This window comes from Macrotis lagotis, chromosome X (assembly GCF_037893015.1).
Source record: "Macrotis lagotis isolate mMagLag1 chromosome X, bilby.v1.9.chrom.fasta, whole genome shotgun sequence".
NCBI classification, from domain to species: domain Eukaryota; kingdom Metazoa; phylum Chordata; class Mammalia; order Peramelemorphia; family Peramelidae; genus Macrotis; species Macrotis lagotis.
Window position 1 is genome coordinate 151,320,458 of NC_133666.1, and position 18,884 is coordinate 151,339,341.

The 18,884-nt window shown below is 33.7% G+C and overlaps 1 protein-coding gene across 1 annotated transcript in view; it reads left to right on the forward strand.

Moving 5' to 3' along the window:
* Positions 1-18,884, forward strand: part of LOC141496879 (aldehyde dehydrogenase 1A1) — a 60,836-nt gene that overhangs the window by 19,688 nt on the left and 22,264 nt on the right. Inside the window, exons 4-7 of the mRNA XM_074199454.1 lie at positions 11,033-11,173; positions 13,827-13,956; positions 16,085-16,146; positions 18,118-18,246. Of these exons, the coding sequence (XP_074055555.1) occupies positions 11,033-11,173; positions 13,827-13,956; positions 16,085-16,146; positions 18,118-18,246 (462 nt within the window). The remainder of the gene's footprint in view (positions 1-11,032; positions 11,174-13,826; positions 13,957-16,084; positions 16,147-18,117; positions 18,247-18,884) is intronic.

Below are 18,884 nucleotides of genomic sequence, written 5' to 3' on the forward strand. Positions count from 1 at the left end.
TGTTAGGCTATTAGTGACAAAGATAGACCAAACAGCATGTTTTCTGACTTATTTTCCAGTATTCTTTCTAACATATAATGCTATTGAAGTCAACCAAACAACAATTTAAATCTGTTAGAGTTGTTTTAAGTACTGAATCTCTATGCTTAGGAGAAGTAATCTGCTAATTTGTATGTGGGTCCATTCACCAACAGATAAATAGACCTAGTTCTGTCAATGGCCTTAAAAGAATTCAAGGAGTTATGATTTCTTGCACAAGGACACTCCAAAACAGATTTCTTCCCCTCTCAGGCGTTAGTAGGTGGTTTTGTGGAAAGATAATAGCCACCCTTCTGGAGAGGAGTCCCTCTGGAGCAGCCTTTGAAAAATTAGGGTCACCTGCTTGTGACTTTGACTTTAGGATATGTAAGACCAGGTAAGAAACTTAGTCCCCTAAAGAACAATAAAGGATAGAGTTAAAAAAGTTGCATAAATTCGGGGTTAAATTATGAAATATATATTCAAAATACATTCTAGACACCTAAATTAGAAGAGTGCAACGAAATGAGTCTTCCACCATGCAAAATGTTTTTGAAGGGTTTTTGTTTTGCTTTTCAGGTTTTCTTTGGAGGGGAGGAGGTAAATGATTAAACTTAAGTAATTTGGGACCCTCTAATATAACAAAGCAGTCAAAGGGATGCCATACAAACAAAACAGAAGTGACTTGATATATCTTTATTAAAGTAATATAAAGTATTACATTTAAGGTTTAAATAATGTTTTTAAGTGGTATAGACAGAGCAGTAGGTTCATATGATTCTCCATACTTTATCTGTATAATATTGAACCTTTAGAAAATTTGATATAATCTTTTATCTCCCTAAGCATGGCAGTCATTAAACTTTTGGGAAAACAGACTCTAGAACAAATTTAAGGTTATTGAAAGCAAAATCTTCATGTTTGATATTTCGTCTTCCAATACTTCCTATTACAACAGCTGCTATTGACTGTTTATTTAAGAAACTTTATTTACATAATAAGAATGGGCACATTTTAAAATATATCACTTCAAATATTGAATGTCTTTGATATATTTGGATATGGTTTTTTTTACTTACCCAGATGGATTTATGATCTGACTGCTGCACATATTCCCTCCAAAAATGCAAACTGAAGCCCTGGGTATGCCTTTCCATCCTTTGTGACTCATCTATTTCCTCCCATAGGTTCACCATATAGGGTCTACCTAACATGTTGGGAACCTCTTCTACTTTCTCTTATAATTATGAGAATTCCAATGGATCACATGGGATATCAATTCATATAAACTCTTAAAGTATGAAGGGATTATCATTGTCTACCAAGACATAATTAATTGGCATGACTTCAGAAAATACCATGTTTTAACTTAAATATTCCTTGAGCCCTGGCTTCTACATTGAAGTCATCATATCCTATTATCTGGTACACAAAGCAAATATATTGGTTTTGTTTGTCAATGTACTACTAGAAATATATTCAAAGGAATGGAGATCCAACAAAAGTCAAATAACCTATATAATATATGTCAACAAATTTTCTTCTTGAATTGACAGGATCCATTCAATGCTACTTCATGGCCATGATTTTATAGATGATGTGGACCTGCTATCATAATTTCATAAGCTCCATTAGAGCAAGGTCCCTCTCAAAAACATCCCAACTTTGTGCCACTCTCTGGTGTCACTAGCACATGATAGGTATTTGTGGAACTGAACTAAAGCATCAGTGGATGAAAATTGACAAACCTGTCATTAGAAAGGTAATGCTTTCATTACACTCTATAGCGCCATTGCGATCTAAACACACCTTTTCCGGATGGAAAGCTTGGGAAGCTTTCCAGAAGCTCCAGCAATAATATAGTCAGTCTCCATGGACAGGTAGTAGTGGAATTCCTGGAAAGGCAAGCAGTAGCAGAGTAAATTAGAGTCAGAGGATTTGGGCTCAAACGCTAATTTATCACATATTACCCATGTAACAATAGTCAGTTCATTTACTTTACTGACAATTTCTCCTCTATAAATTAAAAGGATGGATTAATTAGAATACCTTTTAGATTACTTGCAACTCTAAATGTATTTTCTTGAAAAACAAGTCTTTTAGGCACATTACTCAACAAGCAATTCTTTTTTTTTCAATTTTTTAAAACATTTTTATTTAAAGTTTTAAGTTCCAAATTTTATCCTTCCTTCCCTCACTTCCCTCCCCACTCCCTGAGATGGTAAACAATTAGATATAGGTTATACATATACAATTACATAAAAAATTCCATTCATTTTATACAAAAAGACTCAAATAAAAATACAAAAATGAAAGAAAGTGAAAGCTAGGATGTTTCAGTCTTCAGTATTCATAGTATTCAAAGAATATCTGTTATTTATTTGGAGATGCATAGATTGCTTCATCATTAGTCTTTTAGGATTGTCTTGGTTCATTGTATTGCAGAAAATAGCTAAGTCATTCACAGTTCATCATCTTGCTGTACACAATGTTTTCCTGGTTCTGTTTGCTGCAATATACTGTAAGTCTTTTCAGATTTTTCTGAAATCATCCTACTTGTCATTTCCTATAGCACAATAATATTCCATTTCAGTCTTAATACTGCAGCCTATTTAGTCATTTCCCAATTGATAGACTTCTCTCTGCTGTCATGGAATTTCAAGTCTTGAGTTCTTAGGGGCAAAAAGAACAAATGTTTCATTAGCATCACAAATGGAATTTGTATTTCCTTCTCCAAGTTGTAAAACAGGAAAATTGGAGATCAGTTCTAATTCAAAAATAATCAGGGGACTTCTTTGCTATGAATCTGTTAGCCCACATTCTTGCAAAAGCCATTTTATGGTAATAAAGAACACTAATCAGATCTGTAACTAGGGTGAAGCACTATGGCAAAGCACTATGGCTTTGCCTCCAAGCATTTATACCTATGGGTACAAGATATATTTTATTCTCATAGAAATCTTTGACCCATCACCTCTGAACCTCAGAGTTCTCCTTTACTATAAAATTCTCCTTTATGTTTATTCTGTTCGTTCAATTAGTTCTAGATTACCACCCTTGGGTCCTGACACTATCATATGACTTTTTCCCAGGGTTTGGTTTCTTTCTACCCCCCATAGTCTCTGCCATATTATTCTCCTTGGGATTGGTGGAAACAGGTATCATGGTCCTTGCCAAAAGGATGCCAACATAGATCTGGCAAACTATGTCACTCTTTTCAAAGGGAATTTCCCAGATTAGCAGTTATGTGGTAGTACACTTTGGGAGGTGATTTTTTTAAACACCAGGTGATGAGTAATATCACACACACACACACACACACACACACACACACACACACACACACACTCAAATACACACTGTAACTGAATTTGCCCCATGGACCAAAAATTCTAATTATCACCCTATATGCTTATTGTCTACTACTGAACTTAAAATTTTAAATTATACACAAAATCAAGTGGTCTGGATTACTAAGCATTTAAATTCCTCAGGAAATGCAACTACTGATCACTTAACATTCAGTTCTCTTCATGTAACTTTCACCCTTCAGGAACAGTCTTAATAATTCATTGAGAAAAAGTTAATGATTACTATTTAGCACAAAGATTTGCCTTCTTTCTAACAGTTCTATAGAGAAATGTGTAAAGATAAATGCTGTTAACTACATTGCTTAATGAAATATTCAAATTTGGCAAATTACACAGTCATTGTAAACCTAATATTCTGGAACTGATTCTTTAGATAATGAACCAAGAGATTTTAGGAATTTAATTTGTGTATAGAATAGTACTAGTAACAAGCCTATATGCTGCCATTCAAAATGTTGTTTTAACTAGAAGATGGGGAAGGGAAGACCAAGTAGAGATTACTAATCATAGATAGTTTTGAGTATAAACTGGTTTGCTTTTCATTTTAGTGGTTCTTTCAGGCTATATGGACAATTAATTGAAGACTAATAATAGAACATGACTATATTTACTAACACATTAATTACTGGAATTTGAAATACCCATTAAAATGTTTATAGTAGATACAAAAGAAAACAAAGTTTAAAAAAAGTTTTCATAAACTGCTTACTCATTACTTTTGATTTAATATTACATATACAATTACAATTCAGCTAAATTGACCTGCTTATTTGTTTATCCCAGAAAATATTCCATTATCAGCCCTTGGCACTTTCATGCCCACTGTTTGTGATAAGCATACAAAATAAGATACAATAGATCCCTGAGCAGTTTCTTCTCTTCAAACAAACCATAGAGGATATAGATCATAATCCCTTTTGTGTTAGTTTTTTGTGGCCAATAAAAATCTATTCCTGAAGCTAATGTCCTAGTCCTGAGCTTCCCTGAACTGATCCAGATTTGTCTTCAGACAACTGATATAGCTGCCCATGCAGCTCTCCTTTGACATTATGTTCCAATGCCCAGTGTTTTCTCCCTGCCATAATGTAACAGAGGAGATAATGAACGTGACAAATTATGAAAAATATGGAAAGACTTGTATGAGCTGCTAACAGAGTGAAGTGAGTAGACCCACAAGAACAATATATATATTTACCATTATAGTAAAAAGGGAAGCAATTCTGAAAGAATTCAGAACTTTGATTTCTAAAATGTGATGGAGAACATACATTCTACCTCCTGGTAGGGACTTGATTGTCTAGAACACAGGACCATGATTCTCCTCCTCATTGTCAGATATGGTCAACATTTTGATCTATTTATCTTGACTGTACACAATTTTTATTCCAGCATCTAGGCAGAATAGGGATGTGGTTTGGCAAGAAATGAAAGACGTAGGGGTATGGAGGCTAGGAAGAGTATCAGGAAAGTATTTTTTTAAATTACAAAGAAGAAAAGACAGGGAATTGGAGAAGGTATAAATTCCTGGTTCATATATATATATATATATATATATATATATATATAAAATTTAATATATTATATATTATATAAATACATTAAAAGTAAAATACTCTATGACATAAGTTCACAATTCTTTGTATTCTCTGCTTTCCTTTATGTCTTGATATGGTTTCAATGATTATCAAATTCAAAATTTCAAAAAAAAAAAAGCTCAAAGAATAATTTGTGTGTGATATAGTGAAAAGAACCCTGGATTTGGGATCAGAAGATCAAGCCCCTGCTTACTAGCTCTGTGACTTTAGGCAAATTTTTTCCCCTCTTAGGGATTCAATTTTCTTATCTCTAAGTGGAGGCATCATATTTTTACTTCCTCCTTCAAAGAGTAGGAGAAAGCCAGGATTCAGAGGTAGTCACTCAATAGGACATCAAGCTCCCCTGTACTCTTCCTACTGTAGCCCTCTTCAAAAGAGAGTTGGAATTTTGAAACTGTAAAATACTATATAAATGTGAGCTAATATTAGAAATCAGCCTCTAGCAAGAGGATATGCTTCAGAGCAAGCCAAGAAGGGGTAGTCAAGCTTCATCTGGGGAGAATGAGATTGGCAGGCACTCAAGGGACACAGACTTCCTGGGGGATAGCCAGGTTATGGAAATTCAATCTAGATGAATAGACAGAATATGTAATGTTCAGGGATCTAAGCAAAAAAGGGATCCTGGGTCCAGAATAGATTATATTCAGGATAGAGACAGATGTGTCCTGACTAAAGAAGTTCAGAAAGAATGGAATGTTAAATTGGATAAATCAGTATTTGCCCTTTGGTCATATTTTATATATGTATTTCTGTATATGGATGCATATGTGTACTCTACTTTCTCTGATTACTAATTTGGTTCCATTAATATATAACATGTTTAGATAGATAGATAGATAGATAGATAGATAGATAGATAGATAGATAGATATAGATAGATAGATAGATAGACACACACACACACACAAAGACACATACAGCAAGTTTCTCCAAACATAAATATGACATTCTAGACAAATGAGAATGTGAACATGCAAGCACACACATGGAGTCACCCACATGCTTGAGAATCAGGGAGGATATGAAATAGAGAGCTGTCCTCAGCATCAAGAGACTAGCTCTGACTTCATTACCTTGAGAAACTCATGAAATTTCCAATGCTTCTGGCAACTCTCTTGAGACTGTAAGAGGTGGAGGATGTGTGGATTGCAATGGCAGAGGAAAATTGTTTACTGCAAGTTCCCTACATCAATGAACTCACAGGTCTGGCAAAAGCAGTCTAGAGATGACCATGTTCTAGGTATGAGGGGAGAAAGTTAAGGAAAAAAAGAAATAGATCCCATCCTCTATCAATTTACATTTTGGTAAGATAGGGCTAATAGCAAAGAACAATAGACAGCTTATAATACCAAGTCCATTTTCATGCTGGAATTAATTTTTTTTAAAAAACATCAATTCACAATGGAAGCCTAGTAGATAGAACCTTGTGCTCTCTTGAGACCAAGTCTGCTGTATTTCATAATGAGGCATTCAAGTTTATAGTCAGGAAGACCAGAGTTTAAATCTTGTTTTAGAAAATATTACTAGCTGTATGACTCTGGACAAGTTCCTTTATATCTCTATGACTCAGAATCCCCAGATATAAAATAAGATGAATAATAGGGTCCTACCTCACATGAAGATTTCAATGAAATAACATGTATATTGCAAACCTTGAAGCTCCACTTAAGTGACAGAAAGAATATAAAGGATATGTGAGAAAGGATATAAAAGATGAATCAAAAAATTTATAATCTGGGGAAACAGAGCATAAATGAAAAATTAGGGAACAATTCCTGGGGGAATTGTTACAGAAATACAGGTTACAGAGATTCAATCTAGATGAATAGACAGAATATGTAATGTTCAAGGATCTAAGCAAAAATTTATACTAATTGTCCCTAATCTCATGGTAGATAAGAGAAGGAAAAGGTCACCATAGGATAACGAAGTCAATCAAGATAAGTAAAAAAGGGGGGCGGCTAGGTGACACAATGGATAGAGCACTGGCCCTGGAGTCAGTGGTACCTGAGTTCAAATGCGGCCTCAGACACTTAATAATTACCTAGCTGTGTGGCCTTGGGCAAGCCACTTAACCCCATTGACTTGCAAAAACCTAAAAAAAAAACCCCATAAAAGATAAGTAAAAAGTCATTGTTGTAGAGATACAAAGAAAGGGGGGTCAAGAAATCTGTGTTTTACTCAAGAGACCTAAGTCAAGAATATGATGAATTCTTGATGAATTACTGCAAGAGGAAGAGTCACCTGAAATGAGGAAGAGGTCCATAGCTAAGTTCCTAAAGTCACATCAGCAAGATATTCAGAGTTTTTGTTGTGTTGTTTTTCATTTTTGCATCACAGGTCAAACAGTCTGCTATGGTACTATATTTTATGATGCATTCAAGTTCTCAAAACCTTTTTTAAACATAAGGGACATAAGGTCTGATGTAGGCAAGAAATAGAAAATTCAAATTTCTGGACAGATTTCCGGTCCATTTGGCTATGTGGTCTCTCTTTGGGAGGCCAGAATGTCTATGATTGGCCATATAAGGATAAAACTATGGACTGAACACTGAACAGAACCACACTATGAAAATTACACCACACAGATCTGTTTAAATACAAGGCAGTCAGTATATAATGTGTAAGTTGTGTTCTCCTGATAGCATGCAGACAGCCTTACTGGTCCTGGTGATTTGCTTTATTTCAAAGCAGCAGGGTCAGACTTCTTTTATTTAACTTAGGGAACAGAATATAAGAAATAAAGCCACATCTCAATGTAATAAATCATAGAGATTAAGATTTATCTACATATGTAGTGCTTGACCATCAGTCCTACGTTAAATTTCTGTTTTTAATGTCTGTCTGTGAATTCCAAGTTGTGTCTTACTGTAAATGTCATCTATTCTCTAAAATGTTAGTAGAATAATTTAACTTAAGGAAACATTTTACATTTGCTCTGAAAATCTTAGCCTAATTTGTACTCAAGTAAATTGCTAATTCAATTACATTTTCATTAACTACTATAGGAACGATACTGGGGGAAGTAATGGGAAACCAAAGACTAAAGTGAAACATTCCTTTTCCTCATGGGGCTTACATACTACTGGGAGGTAAAACAGGTACTCAAAGAATGTAAGTTAAGGCATAAAGGTGACATTCAGAAAAGAACTCAGTTAAGAGTTGTCTTCTGAATTGAGCCTCAAAAAAAAACTTGAGATTCTATGAGGTCGAAGAAAGGAGAATCTTTTGTTTTTGTCAAAAATAGTTTATGACAAGGGTGATATAAAATTATGAAGATAAATGCTGGTGGATCTGGAAAGTTGTTGGATCCTTAATGTTAAATGCAAGATTATTAAACAAGTATATATTTGAACACTCATCTATCTTTTCTTCCCCTCCTCTCTTGTTGGAGGCTATCTCTCTCTCTCTCTCTCTCACACACATACATACATCCACACACACACATACACACACACACACACACACACACACACACACACACAGCCATGTTTTTTAGGTAAGAAGGGAGAAAGCTATGAAAAAAAAGAAATAGATCCCATCCTCTATTAGTTTACACTTTGGTAAGACAGGACCAATAACAAAGAACAATAGCTTATAATACCAAGTTATATGATATAGCCTAAATGATTAGAGAAGTATCACTTTAGCAACAGCAACAACAACAAATGAGATTCTACTATAGAATATATGAGGCTTTCACATGTATACCTAGGAGATGCATTCTTAGCAAAACAAAAAAGAGATAATGATCAAATAGATAATTTTGGTTACATGAATTAATGTAAGAAAATTCATTCCAAATGAATTAAATGAATAAACTTAAAGCAATTATACTATATTAATTTATCTACAATAAAAGAGAAGAGCTCTACCGCTAAAATTTTATATTAGTATTTAATCCATAGTTACAATCTTCAATAGTTTAACAAATATATGACTAAAAGAAAGTCCCAAATAGGTAAAGAAATCAAATAATTCTCAAAAGAAAAATAAATCATTATTGAGGCCATTAAATTAATACAATTACAAACTATTATTAAAATATATATGAATAAATGCTCCAGATCCCTAATAATAAGAGAAGTGCACACTAAAACACCCTTTGGTTTTTACTTCATGTCCAGAAAATTGGCAAAGATGGGAAAAGTCAAAGTTGAGAATGTTGCGAAAAAGTCAGAGGCATTAATGCATCGCTAATAGAATTAGTTGCTAAAACCATTCCTGGAAAGAAATTTGGGACTATGTGACTAAAGTATCCCTACCTTTTGACAACAAGATTCCTCTGCTAATCATATATTCCAAGATGCAGCTGACAAAAAAGAAGGGGTGGAGGAAAACTGTCTATATAGGACAAAATATAGTGTTTTCTGTGGTAGCAAAGAAGTAGAAGCAAAGGAAAGACTATTGTTGAAGAATGCCTGAACAAATTGTAATGTGTGAATAAAATAGAATATTATTGTACAATAACAATGAACTTGAGGAATGCAGTTGACTCAAGGAAAGAAAAATGAACTGACATGAAATTAAATATGTAGTCAGAAAATAACATATACAACAGTGATGAAAATAACATATAACAACATAATGAAAATGGAAAAGAACAACCACCATATAACAGTGGGAAAATAAATGTTGTGAAGTTTCAAAGAACAAGTTTAGTTCCCAAAGCAATATGACAAGGGAATCCCCCCACCACACCTATCTCCAATCCTTTTCAAAGGTTGTGGAAAGAGTGGAACACTGTATATTAATGCATTAATCAATTTAAATTTGGCTAAATTTTATTTTTTTCCTTTTTCTCCTAATTGATTGTTGTAATGAAAATTACTCTGTTAGAAAAGGAAAGGAGGGCTACAAGAATTCCAAGTGATATGAAAACAAATGATAACAAAATGTTAAAAGAAAAAAATCAGCAAAATAGTGACCCATAATATATATCTTAGAGTTTAGAAAGTGACTGTCACAATAGACTTGTAAAGAAATATGATATTATGTCCATTTTACATATTGATGAAATTTAAGGTTTCACAGGTTTTTAATGACTCACTAATAGCACTGAAACAAGTTTTAGGTTGGATTTCCTGAATCTCTACATTCAGTACTTTTCTACAATGTCATATTTCTTCTCTATAAAGGCTTGTAAGAGTAAAGGAAAAGGGACGGCTAGGTGGTGCAGTGGATAGAGCACCAGCCCTGGAGTCAGGAGTACCTGAGTTCAAATCCGACCTCAGACACTTAATAATTACCTAGCTGTGTGGCCTTGGGCAAGTCACTTAACCCCATTGCCTTGCCAAAAAAAAAATGACTGAAACACGGAGAAGTTATGTGATTTACCCTGAGTCACACACTAAGAGAATGAAACAGGAATTCTGAAGATCTTCTAGAATTCAGATTCAGTGTCCTCTAAAATGTTTCCTACAGTGAATCCTTCATCAGTGCTCTAGGGAAACCTACAAATACATGTCACATGAATAGCAGGCAAAGTCAGCTATTTTCCTTTCTTCAGATTTTCATTGTTAAACAGTGTAGTTCTCAAAAGAATAAGTGTTTGCATAAGAAAGGTAGCCTGGTGTAGCAAAAAGAATATTGAGTTCCTTTAGTCAGAAAACTTGGGCTTAAACCCTATTTGTGCTAAATATGTGACCTTAGGCAAATCAGTTAAATTCTCTGGACTTCCTGTTTCTTTCAGTGTAAGAATGAGGGGATCAATATAGGTGCTCTTTAAAGTATTCTCTATCTTCGCATCCTATTAGATTTGCCATATGTGTATTTTTTCCATCAAAAAATATCTATATTTAAAAGACATCTACAAAACACTTCAATCAGATAAACATTTGGAAAAATGAAAATAGCCATAATTCCTTCTTTTTTAATGTAATTTACCCAGTTTTTGCTTTTTTTTGTCAAAATGTTTCATAATTTTAAGCCAATGCATATGAGTTCTATCAGCATACTTAGATACCCAAAGCGTTCCATGTTGAAGTTAAATTGAGAAATATTGCTTGAGTATACTTCTTCTGAATTTAGATTTCTTTGATTTTTTAGGAGGATGTCGATAAGGCAGTGAAAGCAGCTAGAGAAGCTTTTCAGATTGGCTCCCCTTGGCGGACAATGGATGCTTCAGAGAGAGGACGGCTCCTGAACAAACTGGCTGATTTAATTGAAAGAGATCGTCTGCTATTGGCAGTAAGTTTGCACCAGATGAAGCAGGAGATGTGTAGAGGCCTCAATTTTATTCTTTGTTATTAGTTGTTTTTGTTGGCAGTGATGATTTTATGTTCTCAAAAAACAAATTCTTCAAGGTTTTAAGGAATTCTTTTACAAGCTGTTTTACTTCTCACTCCTAAGAGCTGAAAAGAATCTTATTGAAAGTCTTTTTTGCACATAATGATTTTAATAATAATAATATAACTTTGATAGGATAAGAAAATGGTTAATCATGTTGTTTAATTGATATAGTGAATATACCAATTAAGGAAATGCTATCAATCAGGGTAGACTCTTCCCTACAATTTATAATATTAGTGATTCATATGGAGCACTGAGTGAGTCTGATTCATTCAGGATCACATAGTCAGTGTTAGGACTCAGATGCATTTGTTTCAGACAAGTTCTCTATCCAGGGTTTCCTGTTGCCTCTCAAAAACATTTTAGTGTTTGGTAGCACTTTTAAAGTATTGCAAAACACCCTCACAAAATCATAGAGACTCGGAGCCAGAAAGGATTCAGAAAGCATCTAGTTTAATCCATCTAGAACTTATCCCCAAAGTATCTTCTAATCTTTGCTTGAAGTGCTCAAATAAAAAGAAGCCACTACTTCCAAGGATTCCATGGTTAGCAATTCTTTCCTTATAGTGAGTCAAAATTTGCTTCCATATAATTTCTTCCAGTGGTTCCTACAATTTAAAAAAGTTGAATACCTTTTCTATGAGAATTCAATTCAATTCAAAAACTGAAATATCTTTTTGGCTGCCATATCAGTGGAAGGGGAAAGGAATTCAATTTAGCATCTACTTGGAAAATACCAAGCATTATGCCTATATTTTGGGCATTAGTACATGACTATCTGAGGTGGTAGGTTTTTGTCACTGCCCACTTCATTGTTCCTTTGAATTTTTGGGCACCTACTTCCATGATCCTTTCTATGTTGGTGACTACTCTTTAAAGTACCAAGTTTGGTAGATGGATTTTTTTTCCCACTTTCTCTCCCCTATTAAGTTCAGTCAAAAAAATCCCCTTTGTTTAGATTTGCAGATCTCCAAGAGCCCATCACATCTATATTTTAATTATGATACAAATCCAAATTTAATCAATTGAACTCTTAAACAATATCTTAACTAGTGTTTACTTTCCTTCCAACAAATCTGGAACATTTATGGAGACAGATAATAATCAGGTTCTAGGAATGACTTGTACAAGGTTTATAGCATCAAAACATTCTCATTCTGGAAGGGATAATGGAAATTAATATAGTCAAACAACCTCAGCTTATAGATAAAGAGGCTGAGACACATAAGTCAAGTGATTTGTCTAAGACCCCTCAATTAACAAGTGGCAGAGTTGGAATTTCATCCAGCCCTCTTAATTCCAAATAAACCTTATTTACAGTCAGTGTTGTAAAGTTCATATATTAGATCTATTTAAATGATGTGAAATTATTCCATAAAATTTAGAGCAACATGTAAAAAACCAGTTTCAGTATTATCCACAGCTTCCTGAATATCTATAGCAACAGGGAACCTACAATTTTACCGATATTATCAAGGCTATCTAGGATCAAAGAAATCATCATTTATTTAATTATGGACCTACAGAACAGCTAGAAAAGTACTCATTATGCAACCATCTACCAAGTGTCTCTGACATTCAAAACATTGTGCTTGGTATTGAAGGAGTCATATCATTACTGCTTTTAAGACATTAAGACAGTGTTCCTGCTTTGGTGAAGTTTCCGTCTTAGATGGTGAGGAGAGAGGAGAAGAAAGAAATGTAACATTTAAATCTTCCTTGGTAGACTGGGCCACGTCACCCTTCCATCCAAAATTCCTCAGTGCTTTTCATTTATTTTTAACCATGTATTCAGGACTCCCCATCATTTGGTGCCTTAATGCTATCACAGACTTGTCTGATACTACTCCTTTCCATGTACTCCTTTTAGGCAATGAATATCTATCTGTATCAGGAGCTCTTAACTTGATATCCATGAACTCTTTACAATTTTATTTTAGTATAATGAGTTTCCATTGTAGTCTTACTTTTTTATTTTACATATTTAATAAACATTATGAGAAAGGATCCATGGGTTTCACCAGATTGCTAAAAGGTTCTGTTACACACACACACACACACACACACACACACACACACACACACAAACACATTAAAAAGTCCTATCTACCTAAAGACAATCAGAAAGAAAACCAGATGATCCAAATACAGTACATTTAGTACATTTTTAGTTCAGTACATTTTATGAGACTGCAGCTTAAACTTTAGAAGATATATTTGCTAGAGTATGTACAGCACAGATTTATGAGTGCATCAGTGTGAGGGACTCTAGTATACTATCTCCATGCTAAATACTGCAGTGTATCTAGTAGATAAATGTAGGGAGTTAGCACAAGCATAAACAGAGTGGTTTGCTTACTCAGAGTGTGTAGACATTACCTCTCAGAGACAAAATCAAATTGTCCTAATTTCAAACTTTGGATTCTTTGCTATACCATGCTGTCTTTTCACTGGAGTGGCATTGTTATCTAAATAAGTAATAGTGCCATATTTTCTTTTAAATTCAAGATAAATATATTGAGCTTATTTTGAATTGTCTTTTTCCCCCTAGACAATAGAATCTGTGAATGGTGGAAAAGTCTTTTCCAATGCATATCTGATGGATTTAGGTGGCTGTGTGAAGATTTTGCGTTATTTTGCAAGCTGGGCAGATAAGATTCAGGGTCGTACAATCCCAATAGGTAAGTAAATTTGAGCTCTTAAAAATTATTTGATAATGGAAAAAATTTCACTTTAGCAGGTACTGTGGTCTACTAATAATTATCAATGTCCCTTTAATTACAGATTCTTCAAAATTATGCTAACAGGTTTAGAAATACTTTAATAAATATTAAAAATCCTTCAATTGAGTAGAGTCAAATTTATACTCTTTTCAACCCAAGGGTCAAATTTTCAAGCTGATATTTTGCCTTTTTTTCTTTTTTTCTGCAATGTTATACTCAGTTACCAGGTAATTAACTAGGATTCTTTCCATGCTCCAATAATATATCAGCACAATCAGCTACCCCGTATCTTGTTTTGTACTATTATTTAAATTCCCATAGAAGCTTGTTAATTCATAGAATGATGAAAATGAGTCTAAGAGTGTGTATATATGTATATGCATATGTTTGTGTATATATATGTGTGTATAGAGATAGAAATATGAATATAGTAAATATATACACATATATGTACACACACACTCTATTCATTGCCATTTTGCCACTTGTGTGTGTATATATATATATATATATATATATACATATATATGTAAAACTAAATGGAAAAGGTAAATAGAAATTTGGAGAATTTGAAACACCATTGGAATTTGGTTCAACTTAACTCCAGAACAGACTAGCTCAAAATGATACACAGGTAGAAATTTTATTTATTGGTTTTATAATGGAGTTTTACCAGAAAATTGGAAGATAAGCCAAATAATCATCTAAAACCTAACTGGTAAAACCTAACCGGTCCTATGAAAACATGGTCCTAGTCTGTCTCTACTCTTTGAAGAACAATCTCACTCTCTTAATTAAATGAATCCAGTAGTTGAAAATTTGATGGAGATGATCCTTAACTTTCTCCAAGGATTTTAATAGCCATATTGGCACTGCAACCACCTAAAAAACAATAAAAAGGCCAAGTAGAAATGAACCACAGAAATGAGATGGGCATTGGGGAGTTCATGGGAAATGAAACACAAGAGGGTAAGAAAATAGTGAAGTACATCATGTAGCTCTTTTTGAGACACTAGTTTCTAGATTGATTAAATAAAAGGAATAAAATTGACAAGATTATATTAATAAGTAGGTATAAAAATACAACAAAAATCCATTAAGTATATACTAGGTATAAAAGTCCATAAAGAATTAATTGACTATTCATTGGAAGGACAAATACTGAAACTGAATATTAAATACTTTAGTCAAATTATGAGGAGACACAGATGTTGGGAAAGTTTGAAGGCAAAAAGGAGAAGTAGATAGCAGGGGATAAGATGGATAGATGGTGTCATGGAAGCAACAAACATGAGCTTGGACAGACCATGGGAGATGAGAGAGAGTGCAGAACAGAAGAAGCCTGATTGTGTTACATAGGATCACAAAAAAGTCAGACATGAGTGAACAATTAACAGAAACAATTGTTTAAAGTACTTAACCAGGTTCTGCTGAAAAACAAAGAGGAAATAGGACACTGACCTGTCTTCTAATAGACACTATGTTACTCTAGGGCCTATCTACAGAAATTTAAACAACATTTAGTAGGAAAGACCAAATGAAATCTTTTAATATGTGGAATGAAGTTAAAAATCAGACATAAACCAGTTGTCTTTAATGGGGAAGAAAAAGGGATTATTAGAAGAAATGTTTGTGGTTTCTTAGGGGTTTTGTTTGTTTTTATTTCTTAAAAAAAACATTTGGGGAAAATCACTGAAGGAGGTTGTGCCTCCAGCAAAGAAAACAGAACCTGTATGTTATAGAAATCCTGGTTTCATTTTGCTATTAAATCTTGGCATACTAAAGTTTGCAGAACTGTAGTTTTTGGCACTTTCCCTACATCTCCCCACTTTCACTCTATTCATTGCCATTTTGCCACTTGTATTCTGGAAATATTTTCAGATATTGTTTGTAATATTCGAGGGAAAGGAATACACTACCTTTTAGAGCATATTCAATACCCAACCATCAAGATAGTTGATTTGGCCTGTGGGCAGGTAATATACCATATCATGAGTTTCTATTTTGTATATACTTTAATAGTTGGTTTTATGCATCATAGCTATTGTAAATGTATCTTTGAATTTACTATGTTTGCTTGTTTTAGATGGAAAGTATTTCTCTTACACAAGACATGAACCTGTTGGTGTTTGTGGCCAAATCATTCCTGTAAGTTGCTTCAAAATATAAGACTTTTGAAATTCTCTGACTAAAGGACCAACCATGGATTTTTCGTCCGACAAAATTACAGTTAGGAATAATGTTAAATAAAAAAGTTGTAGAAGTGCTATGCAGTAATTCATAATGAAGCCAGATTTTCTCAGTGGATAAATGACTAGAATTCTTGTCCTTTGAGGACACGGTTTTTTTTCTTTTTAAATGCTGCAGTGCCAATGAAGCAAATATCCTTTCGTTGAAGCCATGAGACATTTTATCCAATTTAAAAATGGATTTTCTTTTTTTTAAATTGCTCTTTATTATGCCCCTTTGTAGTAATGAGACAGTTTGTATAAGATCAATTTTTTCTAGCAAGGAATAGACTCATAAGTAATTTGCTTCAGAGGGCTTAATTTTAGTGTAATTAAAACACACCCCATTGCTCAACATCTTTTTTGAACTAAGAAGCTGGAAATCTCTAATTGCTTAGAAGTACCATTTCCAAGATGTGAAAATTCCGAAAGGAACTTTCTTAAATATAACATGCCCAAGAATCATGTGAAATGATTGGGTGTGGCTAGAAATACCCCCAGCAATGTGATTTTAAAAAATCCTTTAAAGTATCAACATTTCTAAAAATACTGCCAGTGGCATTTTAGCATACAATTCTAAAATACAGTGTATCTCTTTCCAGACTTAAAATGATAACACTCCAATTCTAAATGATAACATGTCTCTTTTTTTTAAACAAGAATCATCTTTGCAGTGATTTCCTTGAATATCAACTACAAAAAATGACATTTTCAAATAACCTAACCACGTAGCTTATCTTTTTAGACCAAACCCTAGAGTTTCATTGGCATTCTTGATGAGGGCCTTCTGTACCCAAGAAGAAGGAAGAGTATCTCCTCAGCAACTCTTTTAGAGAGTTTCTTGAGGCAATGCAAGGCTAAGTGATTGGCCCAGGTATATACAGTCAACATGTGACAGAGGCTAAATTTCTTGACTGAGGCTAGATCTCATACACATTTTGCCTTGCTGTTTTTGTAGACATATATAGTATCTAAATAACTAGTTACATCTCTTAGAGTTGGAAAAAATTTCTATGCCACTTGTTAAAGGAAAAAAGCAAGAAATGACACAAACTTTTAAAATCATTATTAAAAATCAAATATAATAAAAATCGAAAATAATAAAATCACTAACAGCTAGATAGATATTTTTCATGTCCTATATATTCTTAAAAATATTATCTAGACAATATAATGTTGTAAATAATTGTCCTGAGACCAAAGAGTTTTTTTCAGTCTTTTAAATATTATATAGGTACACTATATAGTTCCCACTTAGGACTTTGTCCTTATACCATGAAAATGATATTTTTTTTGAGACTACATGAACATGATATTTTTTTTGAGATTGTAAAGTCACTTAAAATGAAATGAAATGAAAGGATCCTATCCATTCCTATCACATCCTATATACACAAGATGATTTTATTAAAAGATCACTTTTTAAATTTGAGGATTTATCTTTGATAATGCCTTTAATTAAATCAATAAGATCATATAAAAATAAAACTTTTACTACAATAATTTGGGAATTGAAGTGTGTGGAAAATCTAATCACAGATCCATGATTTCATAACTGTGGGTCCTCCCTTCTCTGGTCTGAATCATAACCTCTCTATGTAAACAGATCTACATGAGTTGCTTTGATTGGGGGGGAAACTCTGTGTTGATGACTACTCTTCTGATGAATCTTCTTCTCTAAAAATTACTATGGTAGTCTTCAAATGATAATATAGTCTAAACCCAAACCCATTCCCCCCAAATTTTTTAGCTACATAGAATCATCCAAAGTTATAGTTTTTGAAAACTCAAAATCATCTCCATGCCTGTGAGGCATTAATATACATACAGCTTTAGCAAAGAAAGTAGTTCAATATTAGAAAGAAATTGGTTCTTATTCATTGCTTTCTAGTGGAATTTCCCTTTGGTTATGTTCATTTGGAAAATTGGACCTGCCCTTTGCTGTGGAAACACTGTGGTTGTCAAGCCAGCAGAGCAGACCCCACTTTCTGCCCTTTATGCAGCATCACTAATCAAAGAGGTAAGTCTGCTAAATCATAATACTTTCCAACAATCTAATATGTAGAGGGAAAGAAAAGAAAAACAACTAGAATACTACCCTCTCCCTGAGAATGAATATATTAGCGAAATGAAATAATTTTTTAAAAAACATTTATTAATTGTTCTACCACCCTTTTAGATTGTAATCTCCATAAAGGCATGTATTTTGACCTTTCTTTGTATTGAACCCACAATTCCCACCCCCACGCAGCTTGTGACAGAATGAGTATTTAATACATGTTTCTGGACTGACTGACCAACAAAGATAGTACCTTGAAAGAAAAGAACCAGTTTGTTCTTCAAAGCCTGGGATCATATGCTCTAGTTTTTCAGACCCTGCTACCATTCCCCTAATTCCTCCCTCCCATCCATGGCTTTCTATGTGACCTTTGAGCACTTCATCAAGGGCTTCTTAGTGGTCTGTTCTATTATTTCCACCCCTTATTTATGCGACTAACCTGACCATGAATCCCTTCAGTGGTCACTATTGTCTCCCCTATGTGGGTTGTCTCCTCTATTAGAATAAAAACTCCTGGAGGAGTGAGGATGTCTTGCTTTTATATTTTTATTGCCAACATTTAATGTAGTATTTGATCACAAGGGTTTAATAAATGCTTT